The sequence below is a fragment of the Sciurus carolinensis genome, chromosome 10, assembly GCF_902686445.1.
Source record: "Sciurus carolinensis chromosome 10, mSciCar1.2, whole genome shotgun sequence".
Taxonomy (NCBI): Eukaryota; Metazoa; Chordata; class Mammalia; order Rodentia; family Sciuridae; genus Sciurus; species Sciurus carolinensis.
In genome coordinates, this window is record NC_062222.1 from 140,859,824 (window position 1) to 140,885,120 (window position 25,297).

General features: G+C 41.8%; 1 protein-coding gene across 5 annotated transcripts in view; it reads right to left on the reverse strand.

Annotated features, from left to right (window-relative positions):
* The window catches only part of Pigg (phosphatidylinositol glycan anchor biosynthesis class G), a 45,552-nt gene extending 41,771 nt beyond the window's left edge, over positions 1-3,781 (reverse strand). For 3 of the 5 annotated variants that reach the window (XM_047566441.1, XM_047566444.1, XM_047566447.1), the window contains exons 1-2: positions 2,652-3,164; positions 1,620-1,825 (exon numbers count right to left, since the gene is read on the reverse strand). In XM_047566441.1, coding sequence (XP_047422397.1) covers positions 1,620-1,825; positions 2,652-2,805 — 360 coding nt within the window. In that variant the 5' untranslated portion in view covers positions 2,806-3,164. Of the gene's footprint in view, positions 1-1,619; positions 1,826-2,651; positions 3,165-3,471 lie in introns of those variants that run through there. The other 2 variants (XM_047566442.1, XM_047566443.1) reach the window with 2 other exon arrangements.
* Between the last annotated feature and the right edge of the window lie 21,516 nt (positions 3,782-25,297).

The window sequence follows — 25,297 nt, forward strand, 5'->3', positions numbered from 1 at the left end:
GATTTTACCTCTTCGAGTCTCTATTCCCTCCTCTGGAAAATGAAGCTGAGCACAGTGCCTTCCTCACAGAAAGGGCTTGTGTGAGGGGATGATAACATGCTGGTCTGGACAGAACCCATGCCTGCAGAGTACTTTCATATTTTCTCAAACTGGAGTCCAGTAACATTTTTATTAAAAGAATAAAGAAGAAAAGGCTCCTTCCATACTTCTGACAGGGCAGATAAAGAAATCAGTATCCCTGGCGACCAGGAGCCTAACAACTTTCTTTTAGCTCTGACAGTACTTTCTACTTTCAACAGAAGAGCAGCTACTGAGAGATTGTGCCTGAGCATGGTGACACAGTTGCCCTTCCTCACCCATCACTCCATCACTGTCCCCTTCTCAATTCCTTCCACATACTTACATTTTGTGTCCCTCCCATTAGAAAGTAAGCTCCATAAGGATGTTGCTATCTTGTTCTGCATTGAATCCCTCTAATCTAGAACACGGTGAGGTGTTTAGTAGCTGCTCAGTATCACTGAGCAAAAGATGCACCACATCCCAAAGTGACAGACAGCATGGGAAACTCACAGAAAGGGTCATGGAATGATCTGGCACTTACCTGCCTTCAGTCCTAAATAATTTTTTTTTTCATCCTGTGAACAGATTTGCTGAGCATCCACAAATGTTGCCCCTCCAAGTCTTAAATTAAGTAGCAGCTCATTCTCATCCAATTGTAAGGTCTCACATGATCAGTCAGACACAGACTATACCACACAGCATGGAGTACAGCCACAAACTTGAAAGCCTCTGCTCCCTCTGCCCCTCACTCCCTTACTCATCCTACCCATCTCCATTTGAATGTCATTTCCTCAGACAAGCCCCTCATCCACATTGGGTATCACATCCTATTCTTTTTCATCATGTGCTCATCACACTTTGACACTTTATAACCACACATTTATTTTGTGCTTATTTGTTGAATGTCTATGTATCTCACTAGAGACTAAAAGCACCAGGAAAGCAGATACTAACCACCCCCACAACTGTATCACTGTTACAGTTTCAACATATAGTAATCTATATAGAAAAATTTCCTGAGTCAATCAGTAGACCTTTATGTTTTTATTTACTCATGATTCTTGGGTAAAGTACTGCATACCTGAAAACCATTCTCACCAGAAACAGCAGTAATTGTTGAGGCCAGGTGATACTTGTTTGATCTTATTTATTCTTCAATTTTGGGCACGTCAGTTAACTAATCTGAGTTTGCTTTCTTATGTACAAAGTCAATATTAGACTTTGCACCCAAAAATTCCCACTGAATTAACCCACTGAAGATTAAAGAGAGTAGGCTACAGAGAAGGATGTCTCTTGAGCTGGCCTGGGTGATCTGGCTCTAAATCCTTTACACTTCCCATGATGCCTGAACTCTGGCTACTTGACAAGGGACACAAATCATCGTCTCAGCTCCAACCTGACTGTGAGGTGCCTTTAATGTTCTATTACCCCAGCAAAACTGACAGCACCAAACTAATTTTCACTTAGTGGAAACTGGGACTCCAAACAGAGAACTACAAAATCCCTATAAGCCTTCAAAAAAGTCAACCATGATTTATAAAACAGCAAGTCAAGCTTACCTTGATTCGGGGCATTGTAACTGTGGGTGGCTTTGCTTCGGCCACAAAACTGTGAGATGCTCCTTTTTCCACAAGATAAGTTGTGTAGGGCATATACTTCACACCCTTTGACCCAAACACAAAATCATCTCTCAAGGCATCTATCAGCACAATGACAACTCTATTGAAGAGAGGCAGTGGCAGCTTGGTCCAGTTGGAACTGGCTCCTAAAAGTGTTTGAAAGACGGAAAAAGGGAAATTACAATTTAAACTTTACTTAACGCTCAAGCACATTCAAACTTTTGCTTTTCCAGCACACATTCTGTCCTATCTGTGTATAGCAACCCCAAAGATGGGCTGTTCGTGGTAGGGAGAGGAGGTATTAACAGTGAGACCCAGTAACAAGAAGTGGGTTACCCTTAGTATGGCAAGGAGTAACTGGGGCAGGGGAGTTCCTATGTAAAAGTCCCGAATGGGACACTCAGGGAGCTTGCCCTAACAATGGGCGGCCTTACAAACTGCGTTTACATGGCCGGTGGCTGGAATTCTGGGGACCTGGCCCAGAACCCGAGAACCTTTACCTGATGTATATTGCTGTGTAGGTGAGGGATAGGAAGGGGCCTAATGCAGAAGGCCCTAACCACTGTAGGTTAAAAAAAAGGAGGGGGGGCCGTCTTGGAAAAAAAAAAAAACAAAAACAGAAGAAAACGTGCGGGGTCAACGGGAACGTTATCTGTTGTGTTTTATTGGGCTGGAATTGGGGGTCATCCAAAGGCCTATTCGGAAGAGGAGAGGCCCTTGGATGGGCACAGGGAGGCAGGGCGCATTGGTACGGGGAACAGACTGTGGTGATCCGAAGCAAGGTGGCGGTAGAGTCGGTGGCAGTGGCTGGCAAAGTTGTAGGGCACAGAAAAAGGCGCCTCGGCGGTAAAAGCGGTTTCCCGTGCTGGCAATCACAGCGGAAGAGGAGCCTCCCGGGAGGCGCCGCGCTCAAGGGGAGAGTCCTCCGCGGGGTCAGGGCCAGGGGACAGACGCTGGCGAGGGGATCCGTACCGGCAGCGGGCTCCGGCGCCGGGGGCTCTGCTCTGTGCTCCGTCCTGGAAGAGGAACGAACGGGAGCTGGAAAGAATCCCCGCAGGAAGATCGCCACCCCGAGCACTTCGATCGCTACGCAGCTGGCGGCGAAAGCCCCGGCGCCCACCCGCATCGTGTCCACGCGTCGGGCTCGGAAGCGGACCGGCGCTCCCGGCTCCGCTGCAGCTCTGAGCAGGACCCGCAGGACTGACAGGTAGGAGCTGGCTCCGGCTTGACGTCACGTCCGCCGGCGCGCCGGAAATGCGCTCGAAGGGGGCGGGGCTCCCGAGCGTGCTGCGGCCCCGTTCCCGCGAGTCTCCGCCCCCAGCACCGGCCCCCAAGTCCTCGGGCCTGGCAACGTTCCCACTAGTCCCAGATATGCCCCCCTGGGAAGGCCCCAGTTACCGCCCTGTGGCAACGCCCCCGCGAGGACCGGACTCGCCCTCTGCAACGCCACCGAGTCCCAGGTCCCTGGTAAGGCCCCGAGTTCCTCCCCCGCAATGTCCCCGAGTCCCCGCCTCTGACCACGCCCCAGGAGTCCCCGCCCCGGCAACGTCCCCGAGTCCCCGCCTCTGACCACGCCCCAGGAGTCCCCGCCCCGGCAACGTCCCCGAGTCCCCGCCTCTGACCACGCCCCAGGAGTCCCCGCCCCGGCAACGTCCCCGAGTCCCCGCCTCTGACCTCGCCCCAGGAGTCCCCGCCCCGGCAACGACCCCGAGTCCCCGCCTCTGACCACGCCCCCAGAGTCCCCGCCCCTGGCAACGCCCCCAGGAGACCAGTTGTTGCAGTCTTTAGCCACCTGGGTCCTGCGGAGCGAAGGCCTTCCAAAGGCTGCCAGGCGGCAGGTCGGCCGGCGCTCCTATTGCCCACGCATTCCTCGCTTCATGCTGCGTGTGCCCCGAAACTCAAAGGGGAGCCGAGAAACGCAGCCCTGAGTTTCCGGGGCAGGATTGCCCTTTAGCTGCAGGTCCTAACGTCTGGCGACAGTGCTGGCTGAGGCTGCCGGACGAAGGCCTGGGTTTTCGCCTCAAGAGGTGGTTGAGTCTGAGGCCATCGAACTCCAGGCCCCGCTGGAATGAGGCGGAAGCCAGTCTCCAGAAGAGACCACGGCACCTGCTGCCCACGCCTGCGCGGTGCCTTGCTTTCCTCAGTCTGAGAGCCGCCCCTCTGCAAGTCACATGGAACAACCCCTTCTCAGGTTCTGCTCTAAGACACCGGGCCCAAGGCCGGCCTGGAGGTGTGTCCTGGCCTTAAATGCGAAGATCCTGTGACAGGTGTGTCGCTCTGGGCCGCGGGAGCTGCCAGTAGCCTTCTGCTTCTCCCCAAGTTGACCTAGCCGCGGCTGTTGGCCATCACCACTGCGTTGGCAACTGAGTTTGTCTAGTTATGGTAGACTGTCCACTAGGCACTGGGCCAAGGCATGCATTTTATTTTTCTACATAATGTCTACAACTCTGAATTTGGGGTAAGGATACTAAGAAACCATTACCACCGTCAAGGGTATAAATTCCTCCTCCAAGCTTTATGGTTTTTTCCCTCTCTTTATCTTTCTTTCTTCCACTGACAATGGCATGCTCACAGATATAAGGTAGTATGTTATTGTTTTTGTTTACAGTTCTCTAGTGATTAGTGATGTTAAGCAATTTTTTGAACTTGTTGGCCAATTGTATGTCTTCTTTGGAAAAATGCCTATTCAGACCCTTTGCCTGTTTTTAAATTCAGTTATTTACTTTTTTGCTATTTAGTTGTGTGAGATCCTTAAATTTCTTGGCTATTAACCTTTTATAAGATATTTGGTTTGCAAAGATTATCTATTCTGTAAACTGACTTTATCTTGTTGATTATTCCATTTACTGTGAAGAATCTTTTTAGTTTGATGTAAGCTCATTTGTTAATTTTTGCATTGACCTTATGTTAAAAAAAATCATCAGTACCAATGTCGAGGAGGTTTTTTCCGATGTTTTCTTCTCAGAGTCTTACAGCTACATCTAAGTATTGGTCCATCTTGACTTGATTTTGTTCACAGTGTAAGGTAAGGGTCCAGTCTTGTTCTTTTGCATGTGCTATTTCCCCAGCCCCATTCACTTAAGAGAATACCATTTCCTTATTTCATAGTCTTGGTGATTTTGCCAAAGATGAGTTGAACATACATGTGTGGGTTTACTTGTGTCATCTCTATTCTACCCCATTGGTTGATGTGTCTGTTTTTATGCCAGTACCACTCTGTTTTAGTTACCATAGCTTTGTAGTGCAATTTAAAGTCAGGAGGGGTGAGGACTCTAGCTTTGTTCTTCTTGCTGAAGATAAAACTTTGACCATTTGTGGTCTTTCTTGTACCCATATAATTTGGGGGTTGCTTTTCATGTTCCTGAGAGAAATTATTACCCTCTAGGGATGCTGGGTTTGTTGTCTCTGTTCAGCAAAGAATTGAAGATCAGGACACAGAGATAGCAAGCAAGAAGTAGGTTCATTGCAAAAGCAACAGAGATAGGTCTCCAAAGAGAAGGGTCCCCAGACCTCAGAATCCAGTGAGGGAGTTTTGGCCTGTTCTTTTCATGATCTCTGCAATTCCCTCCTTATCTCCTCACCTGTCCACATGCTCCTCACTTTATTTATTGGTGCCCCCTCTGTCTATGCATCTGTTTTTTGTTTTTCTGTTGGATCCCCCACTTAGAAGCACAAGTATGGAAGTATCTGTCTAACTGGGACCCCTGCTTTGTCCACAAACACTTTGTCAAGCAGGAAATTGACCTCATTAGAAGACCCTCCCCATGCTTCTTTGCTCTGGCCCTGCCCCTGACCTTCTCAGTCACCCCCTTGCCCTGGCTACCTATGTCCTTCTATATTTACTCCAATCCCCCCTCTCAGATGATACCCCAACTACTGTTGGGTGTTGGGGTGGTGACTGCTCTAGCTATTTCAGGCTGACAAGGGGCATAATCAGAGTAACAGGGATATCTTCTGAGGAAGGTCTAGGACAAGTGGGAAGCAGCAGGTCAATCCAGAGGCCATCACTGGTGATATATGTCAGTGGGTCTGGAGGGATGTCCCCTGGGGCTCCATTTGTAACACCATCTGAAATTTTATTGCTTCTCTATGAAAGGAAACAAAGCAAATAAACAAACTGATATGTAAGGGCAAAAAGAAGAACAAACACTGGGACCGTAAGAGGCCCAAGGAGGTAAAGACCATAAGGCAGATTTTATAACTTTGGAGATATGTTGGACTATGTCCATTAAACCCTTTTCTTTTCTTTTTTTTTTTAATTTATTTTATTGTAAACAAATGGGATACATGTTGTTTCTGTTTGTACATGGAGTAACAGCATACCATTTGCATGATCATACATTTACGTAGGGTAATGGTATTTGATTCATTCTGTTATTTTTTCCTTCCCCCCACCCCTCCCACCCCTCTTTTCCCTCTATACAGTCCCTCCTTCCTCCATTCTTGCCCCCCTCCCACCCCCCATTACATGTCATCATCCACTTATCAGTGAGATCATTTGGCCTTTGATTTTTTGAGATTGACTTATCTCACTTAGCATGATATTCTCCAATTTCATCCATTTGCCTGCAAATGCCATGATTTTATTATTCTTTATAGCTGAGTAATATTCCATTGTATATATGTACCACAGTTTCTTTATCCATTCATCAATTGAAGGACATCTAGGTTGGTTCCACAGTCTGGCTATTGTGAATTGAGCAGCTATGAACATTGATGTGGCTGTATCTCTGTAGTATGCTGATTTTAAGTCCTTTGGGTATAGGCTGAGGAGTGGGATAGCTGGGTCAAATGGTAGGTCCATTCCAAGTTTTCTAAGGAATCTCCACACTGCTTTCCAGAGTGGCTGCACTAATTTGCAGCCCCACCAGCAATGTATGAGTGTACCTTTTTCCCCACATCCTCTCCAACACCTATTGTTGCTTGTATTCTTGATAATCGCCATTCTAATTGGGGTGAGATGGAATCTTAGTGTAGTTTTGATTTGCATTTCTCTTATTACTAAAGATGGTGAACATTTTTCATATGTTTGTTGATTGCTTGTAGATCTTCTTCTGTGAAGCGTCTGCTCGTATCCTTAGCCCATTTGTTGATTGGGTTATTTGTATTCTTGGTGTAGAGTTTTTTGAGTTCTTTATATATTCTGGAAATTAGTGCTCTATCTGAAGTATGAGTGACAAAGATATTCTCCCACTCTGTATGCTCTCTCTTCGCATTACTGATAGTTTCCTTTGCTGAGAGAAAGCTATTTAGTTTGAATCTATCCCAGTTGTTGATTCTTGCTTTTATTTCTTGTGCTATGGGAGTCCTGTTAAGGAAGTCTGATCCTAAGCCAACAAGGTGAAGATTTGGACCTACTTTTTCTTCTATAAGATGCAAGGTCTCTGGTCTGATTTCAAGGTCCTTGATCCACTGTGAGTTGATTTTTGTGCAGGGTGAGAGATAGGGGTTTAGTTTCATTCTGTTGCATATGGATTTCCAGTTTTCCCAGCACCATTTGTTGAAGAGGCTATCTTTTCTCCATTGCATATTTTTGTCTAGTATGAGAAAATTGTATTTATTTGGGTTTGTGTCCATGTCCTCTATTCTGTACCATTGATCTGCCTGTCTATTTTGGTGCCAATACCATGCCATTTTTGTTACTATTGCTTTGTAGTGTAGTTGAAGTTCTGGTATTGCAATATCCCCTGCTTCATTCTTCCTGCTAAGGATTGCTTTAGCTATTCTGGGTTTCTTATTCTTCCAGATGAATTTCATGATTGCTTGCTCTATTTCTGTAAGGTACGTCATTGGGATTTTAATTGGAATTGCATTGAATCTGTATAGCAGTTTTGGTAGTATGGCCATTTTGATAATATTAATTCTGCCTATCCAAGAACATGGGAGATCTTTCCATCTTCTAAGGTCTTCCTCAATTTCTTTCTTCAATGTTTTGTAGTTTTCATTGTAGAGATCTTTTACCTCTTTGGTTAGATTGATGCCCAAGTATTTTATTTATTTATTTTTTGAGGCTATTGCAAATGGAATTGTTTTCCTCATTTCCCTTTCAGCTGTTTTGTCGCTTGCATATAAAAATGCTTTAGATTTATGCATGTTGATTTTATAGCCTGCTATTTTGCTGAATTCATTGATGAGGTCTAGAAGTTTTCTGGAGGAGTTTTTTGGATCCTCTAAATATACAATCATGTCATCAGCACATAGTGACCACTTGAATTCCTCTTTTCCTATTCGTATCCCTTTAATTTCTTTGGTCTGCCTAATTGCTCTGGCTAGAGTTCTGAGGACAGTGTTGAATAGAAGTGGTGAAAGAGGACATCCCTGTCTTGTTCCTGTTTTTAAAGGGAATGGTTTCAGTTTTTCTCCATTAAGAATGATGTTGGCCATGGGCTTAGCATAAATAGCCTTTACAATGTTCAGGTATGTTCCTACTATCCCTATTTTTTCTAGTGTTTTGAGCATGAAGGGGTGTTTTATTTTGTTGAACGCTTTTTCTGCGTCAACTGAAATAACCATATGATTCTTATCCTTAAGTCTATTGACATGATGGATTACGTTTATTGATTTACGGATGTTAAATCATCCTTGCATTCCAGGGATGAACCCCACTTGATCATGGTGCACGCTTTTCTTAATATGCTTTTGGATATGGTTTGCCAATATTTTGTTAAGGCTCTTTACATCTATATTCATCAAGGATATTGGTCTAAAATTTTCTTTCCTTGATGTGTCTTTGCCTGGTTTGGGTATGAGGGTGATATTAGCTTCATAAAATGAGTTTGGTTGGGTACCCTCTTTTTCTATTTCCTGGAATACTTTGAGAAGTATTGGAATGAGATTTTCTTTGAAGGTCTTGTAGAACTCGGCTGAGAATCCGTCTGGTCCTGGGCTTTTCTTGGATGGTAGGTTTTTAATGGCTTCTTCTATTTCATTGCTTGATATTGATCTGTTTAAATTGTGTATGTCCTCCTGGTTCAGTTTGGGAGAATCATATGTCTCTAGAAATTTGTCAATGTCTTCAGTAGATTCTGTTTTGTTGGAATACAGATTTTCAAAGTAGCTTCTAATTATGTTATGTAGCTCAGTGGTGTCTGTCGTGATATTTCCTTTCTCATCACGAATTCTAGTAATTTGAGTTTTCTCTCTCCTTCTCTTTGCTAGTGTGGCTAAGGGTTTGTCTATTTTGTTTACTTTCTCAAAGAACCAACTTTTTGTTTTGTCAATTTTTTGAATTATTTCTTTTGTTTCAATTTCATTGATTTCAGCTTTGATTTTAATTATTTCCTGTCTTCTACTACTTTTGCTGTTATTCTGTTCTTCTTTTCCTAGGGCTTTGAACTGTAATGTTAGGTCATTTAGTTGTTGACTTTTCATTCTTTTCTGGAATGCGCTCCATGCAATGAATTTTCCTCTTAGTACCGCTTTCATAGTGTCCCAGAGATTTTGATATGTTTTATTATCGTTCTTATTGACCTCTAACATTTTTTTTATCTCCTCCCTAATATTTTCTGTTATCCATGTTTCATTCGATAGCATATTATTTAGTCTCCATGTGTTGGAGTAATTTCTGTTTTTTATTTTGTCATTGATTTCTACTCTCAGTCCATTATGATCTGATAGAACACAAGGCGATATCTCTATTTTTTTGCATTTCCTAAGGACTGCTTTGTGGCATAACATATGGTCTATTTTCCAGAAGGTTCCATGTGCTGGTGAGAAGAAAGTGAATCTGCTCATTGATGGATGGAATATTCTATATATGTCTATTAAGTCTAGGTTATTGATTGTGTTATTGAGTTCTGTGGTTTCTTTGTTCGGTTTTTGTTTGGAAGATCTATCTAGTGGTGACAGCAGTGCGTTACAGTCACCAGAATTATTGTGTTTTGGTCTATGTGATTCCTGAAATTAAGAAGGATTTGTTTGATGTACAGGGATGCACCATTATTTGGGGCATAATATTTACTATTGTTGTGTCTTCCTGATTTATGGTTCTCTTAAGCAGTATGAAATGTCCTTCTTTATCCCTTCTGACTAACTTTGGCTTGAAGTCCACTTTATCTGATATAAGGATGGAAACCCCCACTTTTTTACTGAGTCCATGTGCATGGTAGGTTTTTTCCCATCCTTTCACCTTTAGTCTGTGGATGTCTTTTTCTATGAGATGAGTCTCTTGCAGGCAGCATATAGTTGGGTCTTTCTTTTTAATCCATTCTGCCACTCTGTGTCTTTTGATTGATGAGTTTAGGCCATTAACGTTCAGGGTAATTATTGAGATATGATTTGTATTCCCAGTCATTTGGCTTATTTTTGGTTTTTAAGTTGGCTTGGTTTCTCCTTTGAGTGGTTTTTCTCTAAGGTAGTTCCTCCCTTTGCTGACCTCCATTGTTGTTTTTCATTTCCTCCTCATGGAATATTTTGTTCAGAACATTCTGTAGTGCAGGCTTTCTATTTGTAAATTCTTTTAACTTTTGTTTATCATGGAAGGATTTTATTTCATCTTCAAATCTGAAGGTTAGTTTTGCTGGGTATAGGATTCTTGGTTGGCAACCATGTTCTTTCAGAGCTTGAAATACGTTTTTCCAGGCCCTTCTAGCTTTTAGAGTCTGGGTTGAGAAGGTGGCTGCTATCCGTATCGGTTTCCCCCTATATGCAATCTGATGCTTTTCTCTCGTGGTCTTCAAAATCCTATCTTTATTTTGAATGTTAGGCATTTTCATTGTAATATGCCTTAGTGTGGATCTGTTGTGATTTTGTGCATTTGGTGTTCTGTAAGCCTCTTGTATTTGATTTTCCATTTCATTCTTCAGGCTTGGGAAATTTTCTGATATTATTTCATTGAATAGGTTGTTCATTCCTTTGGTTTGTATCTCTGTGCCTTCCTCAATCCCAATAATTCTTAAATTTGGTCTTTTCATGATGTCCCATAGTCCTTGGAGATTCTGTTCATGATTTCTTACCATCTTCTCTGTTTGGGCAACTTTATTTTCAAGATTAAATATTTTGTCTTTGTTGTCTGAGGTTCTGTCTTCCAAGTGGTCTAGTGTTTTGGTGATGCTTTCCATTGAGTTTTTATTTGGTTTATTGTTTCCTTCATTTCAAGGATTTCTGTTTGTTTTTGTTGTTGTTATTGTTTGAGAATCTCTCTTTGTTGAAATGATCTTTTGCTTCCTGCAGTTGCTCTTTCAGCTTATTGGTATTATCATTCATTGCCTGCATTTGCTCTCTTATCTCATTCTTTGCTTCATGAATCATCTTAATCATGTATAATCTGAAGTCCTTTTCTGACATTTCTTCTAACATACTGTCACTGGATTCTATTAATATAGAATCTAGATTTGTTTGGATCATTTTCTTCCCTTGTTTTTTCATGTTATTCATGTATCTTCCCCTCTAGCAGTGCAGATCTGGGGTATTGCAGATTTCCCCCTATAGGCTTATAGTGGCCCTGTAGGTTTCCAAAACTCTTTCTTTTAGGGGAGATCAATATTAGCAGTGCCCAATTCAGACACTCTGCAATCCTATACCAAATAGCCCTTATGAGGACAATAACAAAATTGTCATAATAAACAGAATGAGTTCAAATATTATCTTAAATAAAACAGGTTTGCAATAAGGTCTGCAGTTTCTAATGGAGGACAAAGAGGATGCAGAGGGATGTAGAATGTGGCTCTGAATGGGATAAGAAAAGATTATACAGAAGTTGTAGATAATAGAAAGGGTGAGAGTGTAATCAAAAGAAATTGGATGTTAGCACGCAAAAAAGGGAAAAAGAGACTCTGAGGGAAGAGGTAACCAAAAGGAAAAGAGAGCAAGAAAAGTAAAGAAATAAAAACTTAAAGTTTTTCAATAAGGAGAAATAAGAAAATCTAGAGTATAACAGTCATATAGTAATGAAACCTCCCAGAGTTCAGTAACCTGATGCATGAGAGGTACTTGACAATGAGCTTCAAGCCTCCAGCAGGCATCTCAGTTTAGGATTTGCCCCACCTAAAGATTGGAGCTATGGCTTCCAGGATTATCCAAGATGGCTGCTCTGGCTTCGAAATGTGTTGGCAAATGGGGAGCTGCAGCTCAGGGTGTGGCCGTGGTCAACTGGAGGTCCTGGAGGCGGGATATGGGTTGGTCAGGCAGGGTTCCTGGAGGTCAGGTGTGTTTGGTGTGGTTGTGAGATCCTAGAGGTGGGTTCAATCAGTCAGTCTGGGGTCCCAGTGATAGGGTGCAGTTAGTTGGTCTGGGGGTCCTGGTGGCAGGGAGCAGTCGGTGGATGTGAGGGCCCAAGAGGCAGGGAGTGATCGGTCAGGCTGAGGGATCCTGGAGACGGGGCTCAGTCAGTCTGGCCAGGGGTCCTACGGGGCCTGGCTGTTGTCTCAAAATGGCGGCAGCCACATGTAATCAAACCTGCAGGTACTGTGACAGTGAACTTCCAGGCAACAGCAGGCAGCTGGTGCTCCACTGGCGTTCTGCGGTCAGTTTGTTGACTGCTGTCGGACGATCCGGAGGTGAACTTCAGTTGCGGGTGATGGATAGGTGTAAGGCAGTTGATGGACCAGCCAGAGGCAGGCAAATGGCGGATGATAGGTGCCTGACAGTGAGCAATCTACACTCAAAAAAGGCGCCGATATTCTGCAGACTGCAGGTCATCACGGCAGACAAATGGGGTAAACACCAGGGAATCGATAAGCAGCAAAAACTGCCTCACCAAGAAACAGATATCCTCTGCTTGAAACCAGAGTTATGGAGTGACAAGGAATGCAGCCTCCCTTTGGTCCACCATCTTGGATCTCCCATTAAACCCTTTTCTGAAAATATTTTCTGTATTAGATTAAGTGTATTATCTCTTCCCAAATTGTAAAGGTGATAGAGCGACTTTAGAATCTTTTATTGGGATGCTTGGGGGAGTAATAGGATGTCCTCAGGAGAAACCCACCATCCTCTATGATCTACTTGGTGTTCTTGTGTTACAGCCTTTTGAGCCCTTCATTGGGTACTGGGGGAGTTTAGAAGACAGAACATAATTTTCCCATAGTAGTGGGGTAACTGTGGAACCCTGTAAAGCAGCGGCCTTGACTGCTACATCTGCAGCCCTATTTTCTTTAGCTACTATGTTCATAGCTATTATACAAACTTAATATGTCTTTACTCTTGTTAATTTCATTTTGTATTTTCCTTGTAAACTTTATAACTGCTGTCTGTTAGTGTCTTGCAAAATTACAACTTCTAATATAACAACCTGAGTTAATTTGAGATGATAGACCATCACCTACAGAACAGGATGTAAGGCTAACTGTTACAGAATGTGCAAGAATTACAGACCACCATGCTTATTGAGCCAAACTGAAAGGGAAAAAAGTCCTTTAATGAGCAAGCCAGGCAAGAAACTGGGAGCAGACTAGCACTTCAAAAGAACTCCCAACTCTTGAAGTTTGGAAGCACAGTTTATAAAAGCAAATACCACAAAATCCCCAAGAACAGTTGAGCAAGACGTAGGTCAGAAAAGACGTTGTTGAGACAGATATTTTGATTACATGAGAGAATTGTTTTGATTATACATTTCAGAGTCATTTTTGTTACACATCAGGGCCATAGTCAGGGCCATGGGAAGGTCTTAATGTACTGTCAACATAGATACAACTGTTAGGAGGCTGAAAAGAAAACATTTTAAGCAAGCATAAAATGGAGTCAGATCAGAACAAAATGGTGTTACTTTAATTCTTTTACATTTCAAACTTCGAGTACTAATACTGAACCCCAGTTAAATGAAAGGGTAAACAACTGTAAAGTTATAAACATTAAAGTTAAAACCTGGTACTCCTACATTAAGACTGGTAAAACTGGCTTGCTGAATGTTTACAACCAAAACTTGTAGACTAAATTTAAGGAAATAAAAGGACCAAGAAAATATAGCCAATATTTGGCTTTTGCCCTCTGAGCCAACTTGAACCCAGGGAACAAGGGGACTTCACTGAGGGCTTTGCAACTCTGGGCCACATGACTTCCCAATCAGGGGGGTCAGTGAGACCCTGGAGAACAGAATGCCCACCAGTACACATTTTGCAAAGAGGAGGGTCATTGAAGAGGAAAATATCCCTGATGCTTCCAAGAGAAGCCATGTGGTCAATGAGACCCTGACCCATCCTGGCAGATGGCACTAGGGGAACTAAGAGGCTTCTCTCAAGTTCCCAAGAGTGACCACCTGAGAAATTTCAGTTGACTCTTAACTGTAGATAGGAACAAGGACAATTTGACCAGCTTGATCTTAAACACCCAGCAAAACCAAAGTTATAACCAAAGCAGAGCCATACCTGGAGATTTAAAAGAAAAGACAATAATTCTTTTAATGTAACTTAGGTTGTACACTTGTGTCAACCACAGCAAAAGAACGAAGGCTATAAAGAGTGATTCTTAGACAAGAGTGCCTGATAACTATCAAGACAGACTCAGAGCCAGAAGCTTTTGTAGTCAATTTAAAGCCTATAAATCTTTCTAACCTCCTACATATGCAGACTTAATCTGTGTTTGGGACTATGATTATCTAGCCCTAAGTGACAGAAATAAAGGGATCTCTACTAAACACAGAGGTAATGCCAATAAAAAGATACTTTGCAAAAATCAGATGATATAAGATACTATATCTTATGGGGTCCTCTGACATAAAAACTAAGTGTTCCTTAAAAACATATTCTCAAACAGAGGCCATGTCTGCCCTGGCCTTGTTGTGGGAACAACTTCTTAGGTCTTGCACCTCCTGGTAAAAAATTACTCTCATCATCATGATATTCATGGACATGTTCCAGATGCTGCAACATTTATTTTGTATTAATCCCATTCCAGTACTCATGTCTTTTTGTCTCTCTCATAGAAGCACCCACCTCCCAGATGACTTCACAGCCTGTTCTTTCTGAACCAGACTTTCACCACTGACCCCTCAGGTGACCCAAAACATTCCTAAAAGAGAAACCCAAAGTGCTTGCCTTATGTCACCCCTCCCAGTCTGTGGCAGCTGGAGTGGTCGTTGTCCATTTCCCCTTACAGCAGCGCGGGTTCCCTTAATCATAGGAGGGAATGAGACCAGGGCAAAGGACAGATAACATAGATAATGAATGACTGGATGGAGAAGATGGGGCTAAGTCAAAAGGAAATAAAATGCTAATACCTTCAGAGCACTTCCTCCTCCTCAAAACCTGTCGCCATGATTACCTGACACCAGGAAATTGTTCCTCCCAGCAAGGAGTTGTTAGTGAGTACCCACTGGGCAGCTCCTTTCCCACCTTTGGTTTGGTCACATAGGCAGGATGGGAAGAGAGGACATGAGAAGAAAGGAAACCTAAAATCTATAAAAGTGGCAAGACACCCCCACCCCCTTGGACACCAGCTCTGGATCCCCTCCTCTCTGGAGGGATCTATTTCTCTCTCTCTCTCTCTCTCTCTCTCTCTCTCTCTCTCTCTCTCTCTCCCTCTCTCTCTGGAGGGATCTATTTCTCTCTCTCTCTCTCTCTCTCTCCCTCCCTCCCTCCCTCCCTCCCTCCCTCCCTCTCCCCCTCTTCCCCTCTTCTTCACCCTCACCCTCTCCCTCTCTCTGTTCTGTTTCTTAAATAAAATTTATTTATTTATTTTTTGCACTTGCCTCGGCATTTCTCAGGTGTTCAGTCTTCAACACCAGGGGAACCAAGACCAGTTTCACAAGTATGGAAGTGTCTGTCCCCTGCTTGTTTCCAGGAGCACTTTCATCAAGTTGACTTCATCAGACGACTCTCTCCATGCTCCTTTGTTCCAACCCTTCCCTCAACATCCTCACTCACCATCTTGCCCTGGCTGCTTAAGCCCTTCTACATCTCCCTTAAAATGTCATTATAATTTTGATATGGATTGCCCTGAATCTGTAAATTGCTTTTGATAGTGAATGGATGTTTTAAGAACACTAAAGTCTCCAATCCATGAGCAAGTAATAGATTTCCATTTGTCTTCTTTATCTCATCAATGTTTTATACTTTTCAGGTAAAGATATTTCACCTTCTTTAAGTATATTCATAAGTATCCTTTCTGTGTACTGCTATTGCACATGTACTTGTTTTCTGAATACTTTTGTTTGGATTTTGAATCCCCATATGTTGAAGGTTTGATCTCAGGCTGTGGAGCTATTGGGAGCCCATGGAACCTTTGGTGGGCAGGACCCAGTGGAAGGAAGTCCCAGGCAGTGTGCCCCTGAAGGGGATATTGGGACTCTGGCCATTTCTTGTTGCTATTCTCACTTCTCAGCTGCTATGAGGTACACAGGCCTCCTCCACCATATGTATCTGCCTCTTGTGGTCCAAGTAGATGTATCAGTGGATGGACAGTGATGCTGGGAGTAATGGTGCTGTTACAGCCCACCACCTTCTCTTGGTACAGCAACTGCTATCCAGACTTGCTTCCTATCAACCAATTCTTGCAATAACTGATCTACTGTGATAATCTATTCATGAAGGTGGAGCTCCCATGACATAAACACCTTCCATTAAGTGCCACCTTCCAACATTGCAGCATTAAGAACTGAAGTTCCAACATTTGGACTTTTGGGGACCTAGTCAAAACATATCGATGATCTAAAGTCCTGGATTTGCTGAAGAATTTTTCACTTTGCCACATTCCACCTTTCTTCCTTGGAAACAGTGTTTTCAGAGTGGGATCCTGGGTGTTCCGTGTCACTGGCCTCCTAGCATGGAAACCTGTCAAAAAATGAACCTCTCAGTCTTCACTTCACCATATTTTGATCCAGGAGGGGATTAAAATATTGAAACCAGTCTTGAAAATCAGGATCGGGTCCTGGTTCCCCTGGTGTTGAAGACTGAACACCTGAGAAATGCCGAGGCAAGTGCAAAAAATAAATTAATTTAAGAAACAGAACAGAGAGAGGGAGAGGGTGAGGGTGAAGGAGAGGGGAAGAGGGGGAAAGGGGAAGAGGGAGGGAGGGAGAGAGAGAGAAAGAGAGAGAGAGAGAGAGAAAGAGAAAGAGAAAGAGAAAGAGAAAGAGAGAAAGAGAAAGAGATCCCTCCAGAGAGGGGTGGGGGTGTCTTACCACTTTTATAGATTTTAGGTTTCCTTTCTTCTCATGTCCTCTCCTCCCATCCTGCCTATGTGACCAAACCAAAGGTGGGAAAGGAGCTACCCAGTGGGTACCTTTCCCTATTTTCCATATCTTCCCAGAAAGGCAGGAAAGGGGCCACCCAGTGGGTACTCACTAACAACTCCTTGCTGGGAGGAACAATTTCCTGGTGACAGGTAATCATGGCAACAGGTTTTGAGGAGGGGGAAGTGTTCTGGAGGTATTAGCATTTTATTTCTTTTGACTTAGCTCCATTTTCCTCATCCAATCATTCATTATCTTTACTATCATCCTTTGCCATATCTCACTGTGACCCTCATCATTAGCCTTAATTGGTTGGGTACATCTTGGTGAACTTGAAACTAACTTCAGATGCACAGCCTTTAAGTCCTCCTGACTGATTGATTCTACACAAACTGAAACAGTATATTCCAGGCAACACCTGTCTTAAGTTATATATTGTGTCCTTTGTAGTGGACCACCTCCTCCCCTAAAGAGTCATAATTAATCTTTTCCAGAGACCCTCACTGTTCTTATTAACAGAATATCAGCAAAGAACTCAGTGTGGTTTGAAACTTCCTATTTTCTATAAGGGTTAATTACTCTGTTCTGCAAAAGTTAAATTTCCTGCTAACTTGATGATGTACAAGAATTGTTACTTCTGCTTTCTGTGGTAAAGACTTGTGAAACCTGTGTCTAGTTTTAAAAAGTGGGAAAAAAGGTTTGTGCAAACTTCCAAACCTCTCCCCACCACTGGTTTTAAAGATCAAAGAATTTCCAGACTCGTGGTCCAGAGATATTTTTAGGCACTAGACCCCTCTGGACTGCTGCAGTTAATAAACCTGCTTCCTTCTAATCCCTCAGGTGTCCAGCCTCATCTGTTCCACACCCTTTAACAGCACATGCTGTGACAGTGGTTCACTTGGTGTTTGACTATATCTCTGTGGCTTTGAAACTATTTTTTTCTTTTTCCCAAGCTGCTTCTCCCTGACCTCCTTCCTGATCTTTTCCCTGATATTCTTTCCCCTGAGCTTCTCTTTCTTGATCTCTCCTTCCTAAACTCATTTTCTCTGAATCATCTCTATAAAAGCCTCCTGTTCCTGCTGATGGGCAGAATCATAGTCTTTGGGACAGGGGACCCGTCTCTTTCTCCTTTGCAAGCAAAGCAATAAACCATCTTTTTCCTTTTTCTCAAAACCATGTCCTTTTTATTGAATTGGCATCAGGGATGATGACCAACCTTTTGGTTACAAATCTGGTGGCCATGAAGGGACCCAGCAGCAGCCCTGCTCCAGGTTTCTTGGGCAGGTCTGGGACTCCAAGTGACCCCGCTTTCCATGCTGAGAACACAAGGCGACTGGTGAGTTTGTTGAGAGCCAACCACTGGGGAAATTGGGAGATGGTGTGAGTCTATCTCAGACAGAACCAGAGGAACTGTCCTGTGTGTAAAGGGAGGTACTGATGGGACCACCTCATCGGCTGCTGAAGCTCCTTTTGCTTTGGGGAACTCCTTCCTTCTCTCCCTGAACTGCATAAGTTGCTCCATCAGGAGGTATATTTTGAGAAAAAGAAAACTGAACTGAGGAAATTTGTGATACCCTTGACCGTTTGGTAAGTCCCCCAGTGTGCATGCCAAGACCCTTGATTCCATACACCCAGTTTCTCTTTGTGGGAACATCTGGTACCTCTTTTCTGTGGACGTCGGTGGCACCAGTGGTGTAGGAGTCATGGCTAAGTGGGACTTGAGAACCTAGGGATATGTACTCCCTTCTGATTTGTTCAAAGTTTTTGTTTGTTGGCCTCGGGCTTGGGAATTCTCTCTGGTTGTTTTCTTTGTATCTGCTACTGCCCCTTTTAAGACATGGCAAGTACTGTATTGATTCTTTTTTTAAAAAATTATTTTTATTGTAAACAAATGGGATACATGTTGTTTCTCTGTACATGGAGTAAAGGCATACCATTTGTGTAATCATACATTTACGTAGGGTAATGGTGTTTGATTCATTCTGTTATTTTTTCCTTCCCTCCCACCCCTCCCACCCTTCTTTTCCCTCTACACAGTCCCTTCTTCCTCCATTCTTGCCCCCCTCCCATCCCCCATTATGTGTCATCATCCGCTTATCAGTGATTTCATTCGTCCTTTGGTTTTTTTGAGATTGGCTTATCTCACTTAGCATGATATTCTCCAATTTCATCCATTTGCCTGCAAATGCCATGATTTTATTATTCTTTATGGCTGAGTAATATTCCATTGTATATATATACCACAGTTTCTTTATCCATTCATCAATTGAAGGACATCTAGGATGGTTCCACAATCTGGCTATTGTGAATTGAGTGCAATGATTCTATAAGCAGTCTCTTGGGAAAGATCTTGGCTGGTCAATTTAAATATTCCCATCTGTTAAAGATGGATTTGGGGCTTTTCTCTCATTGTCTTTCTCTGTGTTTCTTTTTTGTACAATTTTGCAATTGGACTTGGCCTGTCAGGTAAGGTGAGTTGAAGAAAGTCTGTCTAAGATAATGTTTTACTGTAATAATCTGACTTTAAATAGCTCTCTGGATCATTGTGCAATCTTGTAGTTGGAGTTGGTCTGTCAAAGGTAAAGTAAGTGGAAGAAATTTGTATGTGCAGGTTTGTCTGTTTAAAGGTTCCCATATGTCAGCCCTGGTTTTGGTGATCCTCCCTCATCTGTTTTTGTTTTTGTTGTTGTCATTGTTGTTCTTGTCTGTTACTGGCCCTTTAAGACATGGGCCATGCTGCGTTGATCTTACTGATAGTCTCTTAAGCAGAGAGACCTTGGCTGCATGGGTCACCTATAGGGATAAGCCTGTCTAAGTAAAAGAGGGTTTACTGTTACACAATCTGGTCTTTAATTGGTTTTCTGGATTATTATGAATTATTGATGTTGAAGTTGGTCTGTCAGTGGTAAAGTACATGAAAGAGATTCTGCATGTACAGACATTTATGCAGTTGCATAATAAGGGGTCTGAACCATCAGGAACTAAGTTGAAAGTACCAAAAGTCTCTGCCTCTGTTGTACAAGGATAGCAGGGGACCAGAAGAAAGGGCTAAAAAGATTTAAGTCTTTTAAACCCAGTGCTGGGACTCCAGCACTGTTTCTCAGCCTGCCCCCAGGCAGCTGTGGTCACTGTGGTCAAGGACACTAGCACTAAGCTGGGGGGTAAGTGTCCCAGAAAAGCTGCCTGGGGTGTAGAAAAATGGCCAAAGACAACTTGGCTTCTGCCCTCCCTTCCAGTCCCTTTTGCCCTTGGAGCATGAAGACTGCTTGCCACAAAGGCAATAGGTTCCAACACTGTCAGTTTATGATCAGGGGACAGGAATAGGTTCATCTTTTAAGATCTGACAGGAGGAGATTCGAGATGGTGGACTAGAGGGAGGCTGCATTCCTTGTCGCTCCATAACTAGGGTTTCAAGCAGGGAATATATGTTTCTCTATGAGGCAGTCTTTGCTGCTGTTTACCCCATTTGTCCACTGCAATCACCTGCAGTCTGCTAGCATATTGACTACTTTTTGAGTGCAGATTGTTCACTGACTGGCACCTATCATCTGCTATTTGCCCATTTGCATGCCTATTGCTTGCCCATCACCTGCCTTTCACCTACTCATCACCCACCACTTGAGGTCCACCTGCTGATTAGCCTACAGACCAACCACAGACTACCAGTGGATCACCAGTTGCCTGCTATTGCCTGGAAGTCCACTGTCACAGTACCCACAGGTTTGGTTACAAGTGGCTGCTGCCATTTTGAGACAACAACCAGGACCTGTAGGGCCCCTGGCCGAACTGACTGAGCCCAATCTCCAGGACATCTCGACCAGACTGACAACACCCCACATCCAGGACCCCTGCCCGACCAACTGCACCCCAACTCCAGGACCCCCAGTCAACCATGCCCATGCTCTGAGCTGCAGCTCCCCATTTGCCAACACATTTGGAAGCCAGTGATCATCTTGGATAATCCTGGAAGCCGTATCTCCCATCTTTAGGTGGGGCAAATCCCATCCTGAGACACCTGCTGGAGACTGGAAACTCATTGTCAGGTACCTCTCATGCATCAGGCTACTGAAGACTGGGAGGTTTGAATACTATATGACTATTGGAGTGTATATTTCTTTTTCTTTTTTTTTTTTCTCCTTTTAGAAAAAATTTTGTTTTTATTTCTTTACTTTTCTTGCTCTCTTTTCCTTTTTTACCTGTTTCCTCAGAGTCTCTTCTCCCTTTTCTCATGCTAACAACCAACTCTATTGATTACACTTTCACTCTTTCTATGATCTAGAACTTCTATACACTCTTTTCCTATCCCACTAATAGTTACATCCTACACTCCTCCTCATCCTCTTTGTCCTCCATTAGAAACTGCAGACCTTATTGCAAATCTATTTGTTATACTGTAGATAACATTTGAACTCATTCTGTTTATTATGACAATATTGTTCATGTATTCATAGGGGCTATTTAGTTTGGGGTTGCATATTGTCTGTACTGGGCACTGCTAAATATTGATCTCCCCCCTAAAGAAGAGGTTTTGGAAACTTATAGGGTCACTGTAAGCCTTTAGGGGGGAAACTGCAATACCACAGATTTGCACTGCTAGAGGAGAAGATACATGAACAACATGAAAAAACAAGGGAAGAAAATGTTCCAAACAAACCTAGATTCTATATTAATAGAATCCAGTGATAGCATGGTAGAAGAAATGTCAGAAAAGGACTTCAGAACATACATAATTAAAATGATTCATGAAGCAAAGGATGAGATAAGAGCAAATGCAGGCAATGAATAATCACTCTAATAAGCAGTTGAAAGAGCAACTGCAGGAAGCAAAAGGTCATTTTAACAAAGAAATAGAGATTCTAAAAAAAAAAAAAAAAAAAACAAATCATTGAGAAGAAGAAAGCAATAAACCAAATAAAAAATTCAATGGAAAGCATCACCAACAGATAAGATCACTTGGAAGACAGAACCTCAGACAATGAAGACAAAATATTTAATCTTGAAAATAAAGCTGACCAAACAGAGAAACTGGTAAGAAATCATGAACAAAACCTCCAAGAACTATGAGACATCATGAAAAGACCAAATTTAAGAAGTGTTGGAATTGAGGAAGGTACAGAGATACAAACCAAAGGAATGAACAACCTATTCAATGAAATTATATCAGAAAATTTCCCAAGCCTGAAGAATGAAATGGGAAATTAATTACAAGAGGCTTACAGAACACCAAATGCACAAAATCACAACAGATCCACACCAAGGCATATTACAATGAAAATGCTTAACATACAAAATAAAGATATGATTTTGAAGGCTGTGAGAGAAAAACATCAGATTACATATGGGGGAAACCAATACAGATATCAGAAGATTTCTCAGTCCAGACCCTAAAAGCTAGAAGGGCCTGGAACAACATATTTCAAGCTCTGAAAGAACATGGTTGCCAACCAAGAATTCTATACCCAGCAAAACTAACCTTCATATTTGAAGATGAAATAAAATCCTTCCATGATAAACAAAAGTTAAAAGAATTTACAAACAGAAAGCCTGCGCTACAGAATATTCTCAGCAAAATATTCCATGAAGAGGAAATGAAAAACAATGTAGGTAAGCAAAAGGAGGAACTACCTTAAAGAAAAATCCAAAGGAGAAACTAAGTCAAGTTAAAAACCAAAAATAAGCCCAAATGACTGGGAATACAAATCATATCTCAATAATAACTCTGAATGTTAATGGCCTAAACTCATCAATCAAAAGACACAGAGTGGCAGAATGGATTAAAAAGAAAGAACCAACAATATGCTGCCTTCAAGAGACTCATCTCATAGAAAAAGACATCCACAGACTAAAGGTGAAAGGATGGGAAAAAACCTACCATTGTACATGGACTCAGTAAAAGAGTGGGGTTTTCATCCTTATATCACATAAAGTGAACTTCAAGTCAAAGTTAGTCAGAAGGGATAAATAAGGACATTTCATACTGCTTAAGAGAACCATAAATCAGGATGACATAACAATCATAAATATTTACACCCCAAACAATGACACATCCATGTACATCAAACAAATCCTTCTCAATCCCAGGAATCAAATAGACCACAATACAATAATTCTGGGTGACTTTAACACACTGCTGACACCAGTGCATAGATCTTCCAAACAAAAACTAAACAAAGTAACCGTAGAACTAATAACACAATCAATAACCTAGACTTAACAGACATATATAGAATATTTCATCCATCAACAAGTGAATACACTTTCTTCTCAGTAGCACATGGAACCTTTTCGAAAATAGACCATATGTTATGCCACAAAGCAGCCCTTAGGAAATGAAAAAAAAAGATAAATATAGATATTACCTTGTGTTCTATCAGATCATAATGGAATGAAATTAGAACTCAATGACAAAATAAAAAATAGAAACTAACACCTGGCGACTAAATAATATGCTATTGAATGAAGCATGGATAACAGAAAACATTAGGGAGGAGAAAAAAATTCTTAGAGGTAAATGAGAATGATGATACACCATATCAAAATCTCTGGGACATTATGAAAGCGGTACTAAGAGGAAAATTCATTGCATGGAGCACATTCAAGAAGAGAATAAAAAGTCAACAACTAAATGACCTAATACAGCTCAAAGCCCTAGGAAAAGAAGAACAGAACAACAGTAAAAATAGTAGAAGACAGGAAATAATTAAAATCAGAGCTGAAATCAATGAAATTGAAACAAAAGAAAAAATTCAAAAAATTGACAAAACAAAAAGTTGGTTCTTTGAGAAAGTAAACAAAATAGACAAACCCTTAGCTACACCAAAAAAGAAGAGAGAAAACTCAAATTATTAAAATTCATGATGAAAAAGGGAAATATCATGACAGACATCACTGAAATACATAACATAATGAGAAACTACTTTGAAAATCTATATTCCAACAAAATAGAAAATAGCAAAGACATCGACAAATTTCTACAGACATATGTTCCTCCCAAACTGAACCAGGAGGACATACACAATTTAAACAGATCAATATCAAGCAATGAAATAGAAGAAGCCATTAAATACCTACCATCCAAGAAAAACCCAGGACCAGATGGATTCTCAGCTGAGTTCTACAAGACCTTCAAAGAAGAACTCATTCCAATACTCCTCAAAGTATTTCAGGAAATAGAAAAGGAGGGAACCCTTCCAAACTCATTCTATGAAGCTAGCATAACTCTGACACCAAAATCAGACAAAGACACATCATAGAAAGAACATTTTAGACTGATATCTCTGATGAATATAGACTCAAAAATTCTTAACAAAATTCTGGCAAATTGCATACAAAAACATGTTAAGAAGATAGTGCACCACGATCAAGTGGGGTTTATCCTGGGGAAGCAAGGTTGGTTCAACATCTGGAAATCAATAAATGTAATTCATCATGTCAATAGACTTAAAGGATAAGAATCATATGGTTATTTCAATAGAGGCTGAGACAGTGTTTGACAAAGTACAACACCCCTTCATGCTCAAAACACTAGAAAAAATAGGGATAGAGGAACATACCTCAACATTGTAAAGGCTATTTATGCTAAGCCCACAGCCAACATCATTCTTAATGGAGAAAAACTGAAAACATTCCCTTTAAAAACAGGAACAAGACAGGGATACCCTCTTTCACCACTTCTATTCAACATCATCCTTGAAATACTAGCCAGAGCAATTAGAGAGACCAAAGAAATTAAAGGTATATGAATAGGAAAAGAAGAACTCAAGCTGTCACTATTTGCTGATGACATGATTCTATATTTAGAGGATCCAAAAAACTCCACCAGAAAACTTCTAGACCTCATCAATGAATTCAGCAAAATAACAGGCTATAAAATCAACACGCATAAATCTAAAGCATTTTTATTCATAAGTGATGAAACATCTGAAAGGGAAATGAGAACAACTCCATTTGCAATAGCCTCAAAAAAAAATAAAATACTTGGGAATCAATCTAAGCAAAGAGGTAAAAGATCTCTACCATGAAAACTATAAAACATTGAAGAAAGAAATTGAGGAAGACCTTAGAAGATGGAAAGATCTCCCATGTTCTTGGATAGGCAGAAATAATATTGTAAAAATGGCCATACTTCCAAAGGCGCTATACAGATTTAATGCAATTCCAATTAAAATCCCTATGACATTTCTCATAGAAATAGAGAAAGCAGTCATGAAATTATCTGGAAGAACAAAAGACCCAGAATGGCCAAATCAATCCTGGGCAGGAAGAGTGATGCAGGAGGTATCACAATACCAAATCTTAAACTCTGCTATAGAACAATAGTAACAAAAACAGCATGGCATTGGTAACAAAATAGACAGGTAAATCAATGGTGAAGCCAGAATTGGGGACAGGCAGTTAGTGTAGAAATAGGAAATCGGGTCAGATCGAGAAAATAGAGGCCATCAAGCCATCCGCCTCTGGAAGTTGGAGACTGCCATGGGAGAATGGAATATCAAGGACATGCAGAACTCATTGA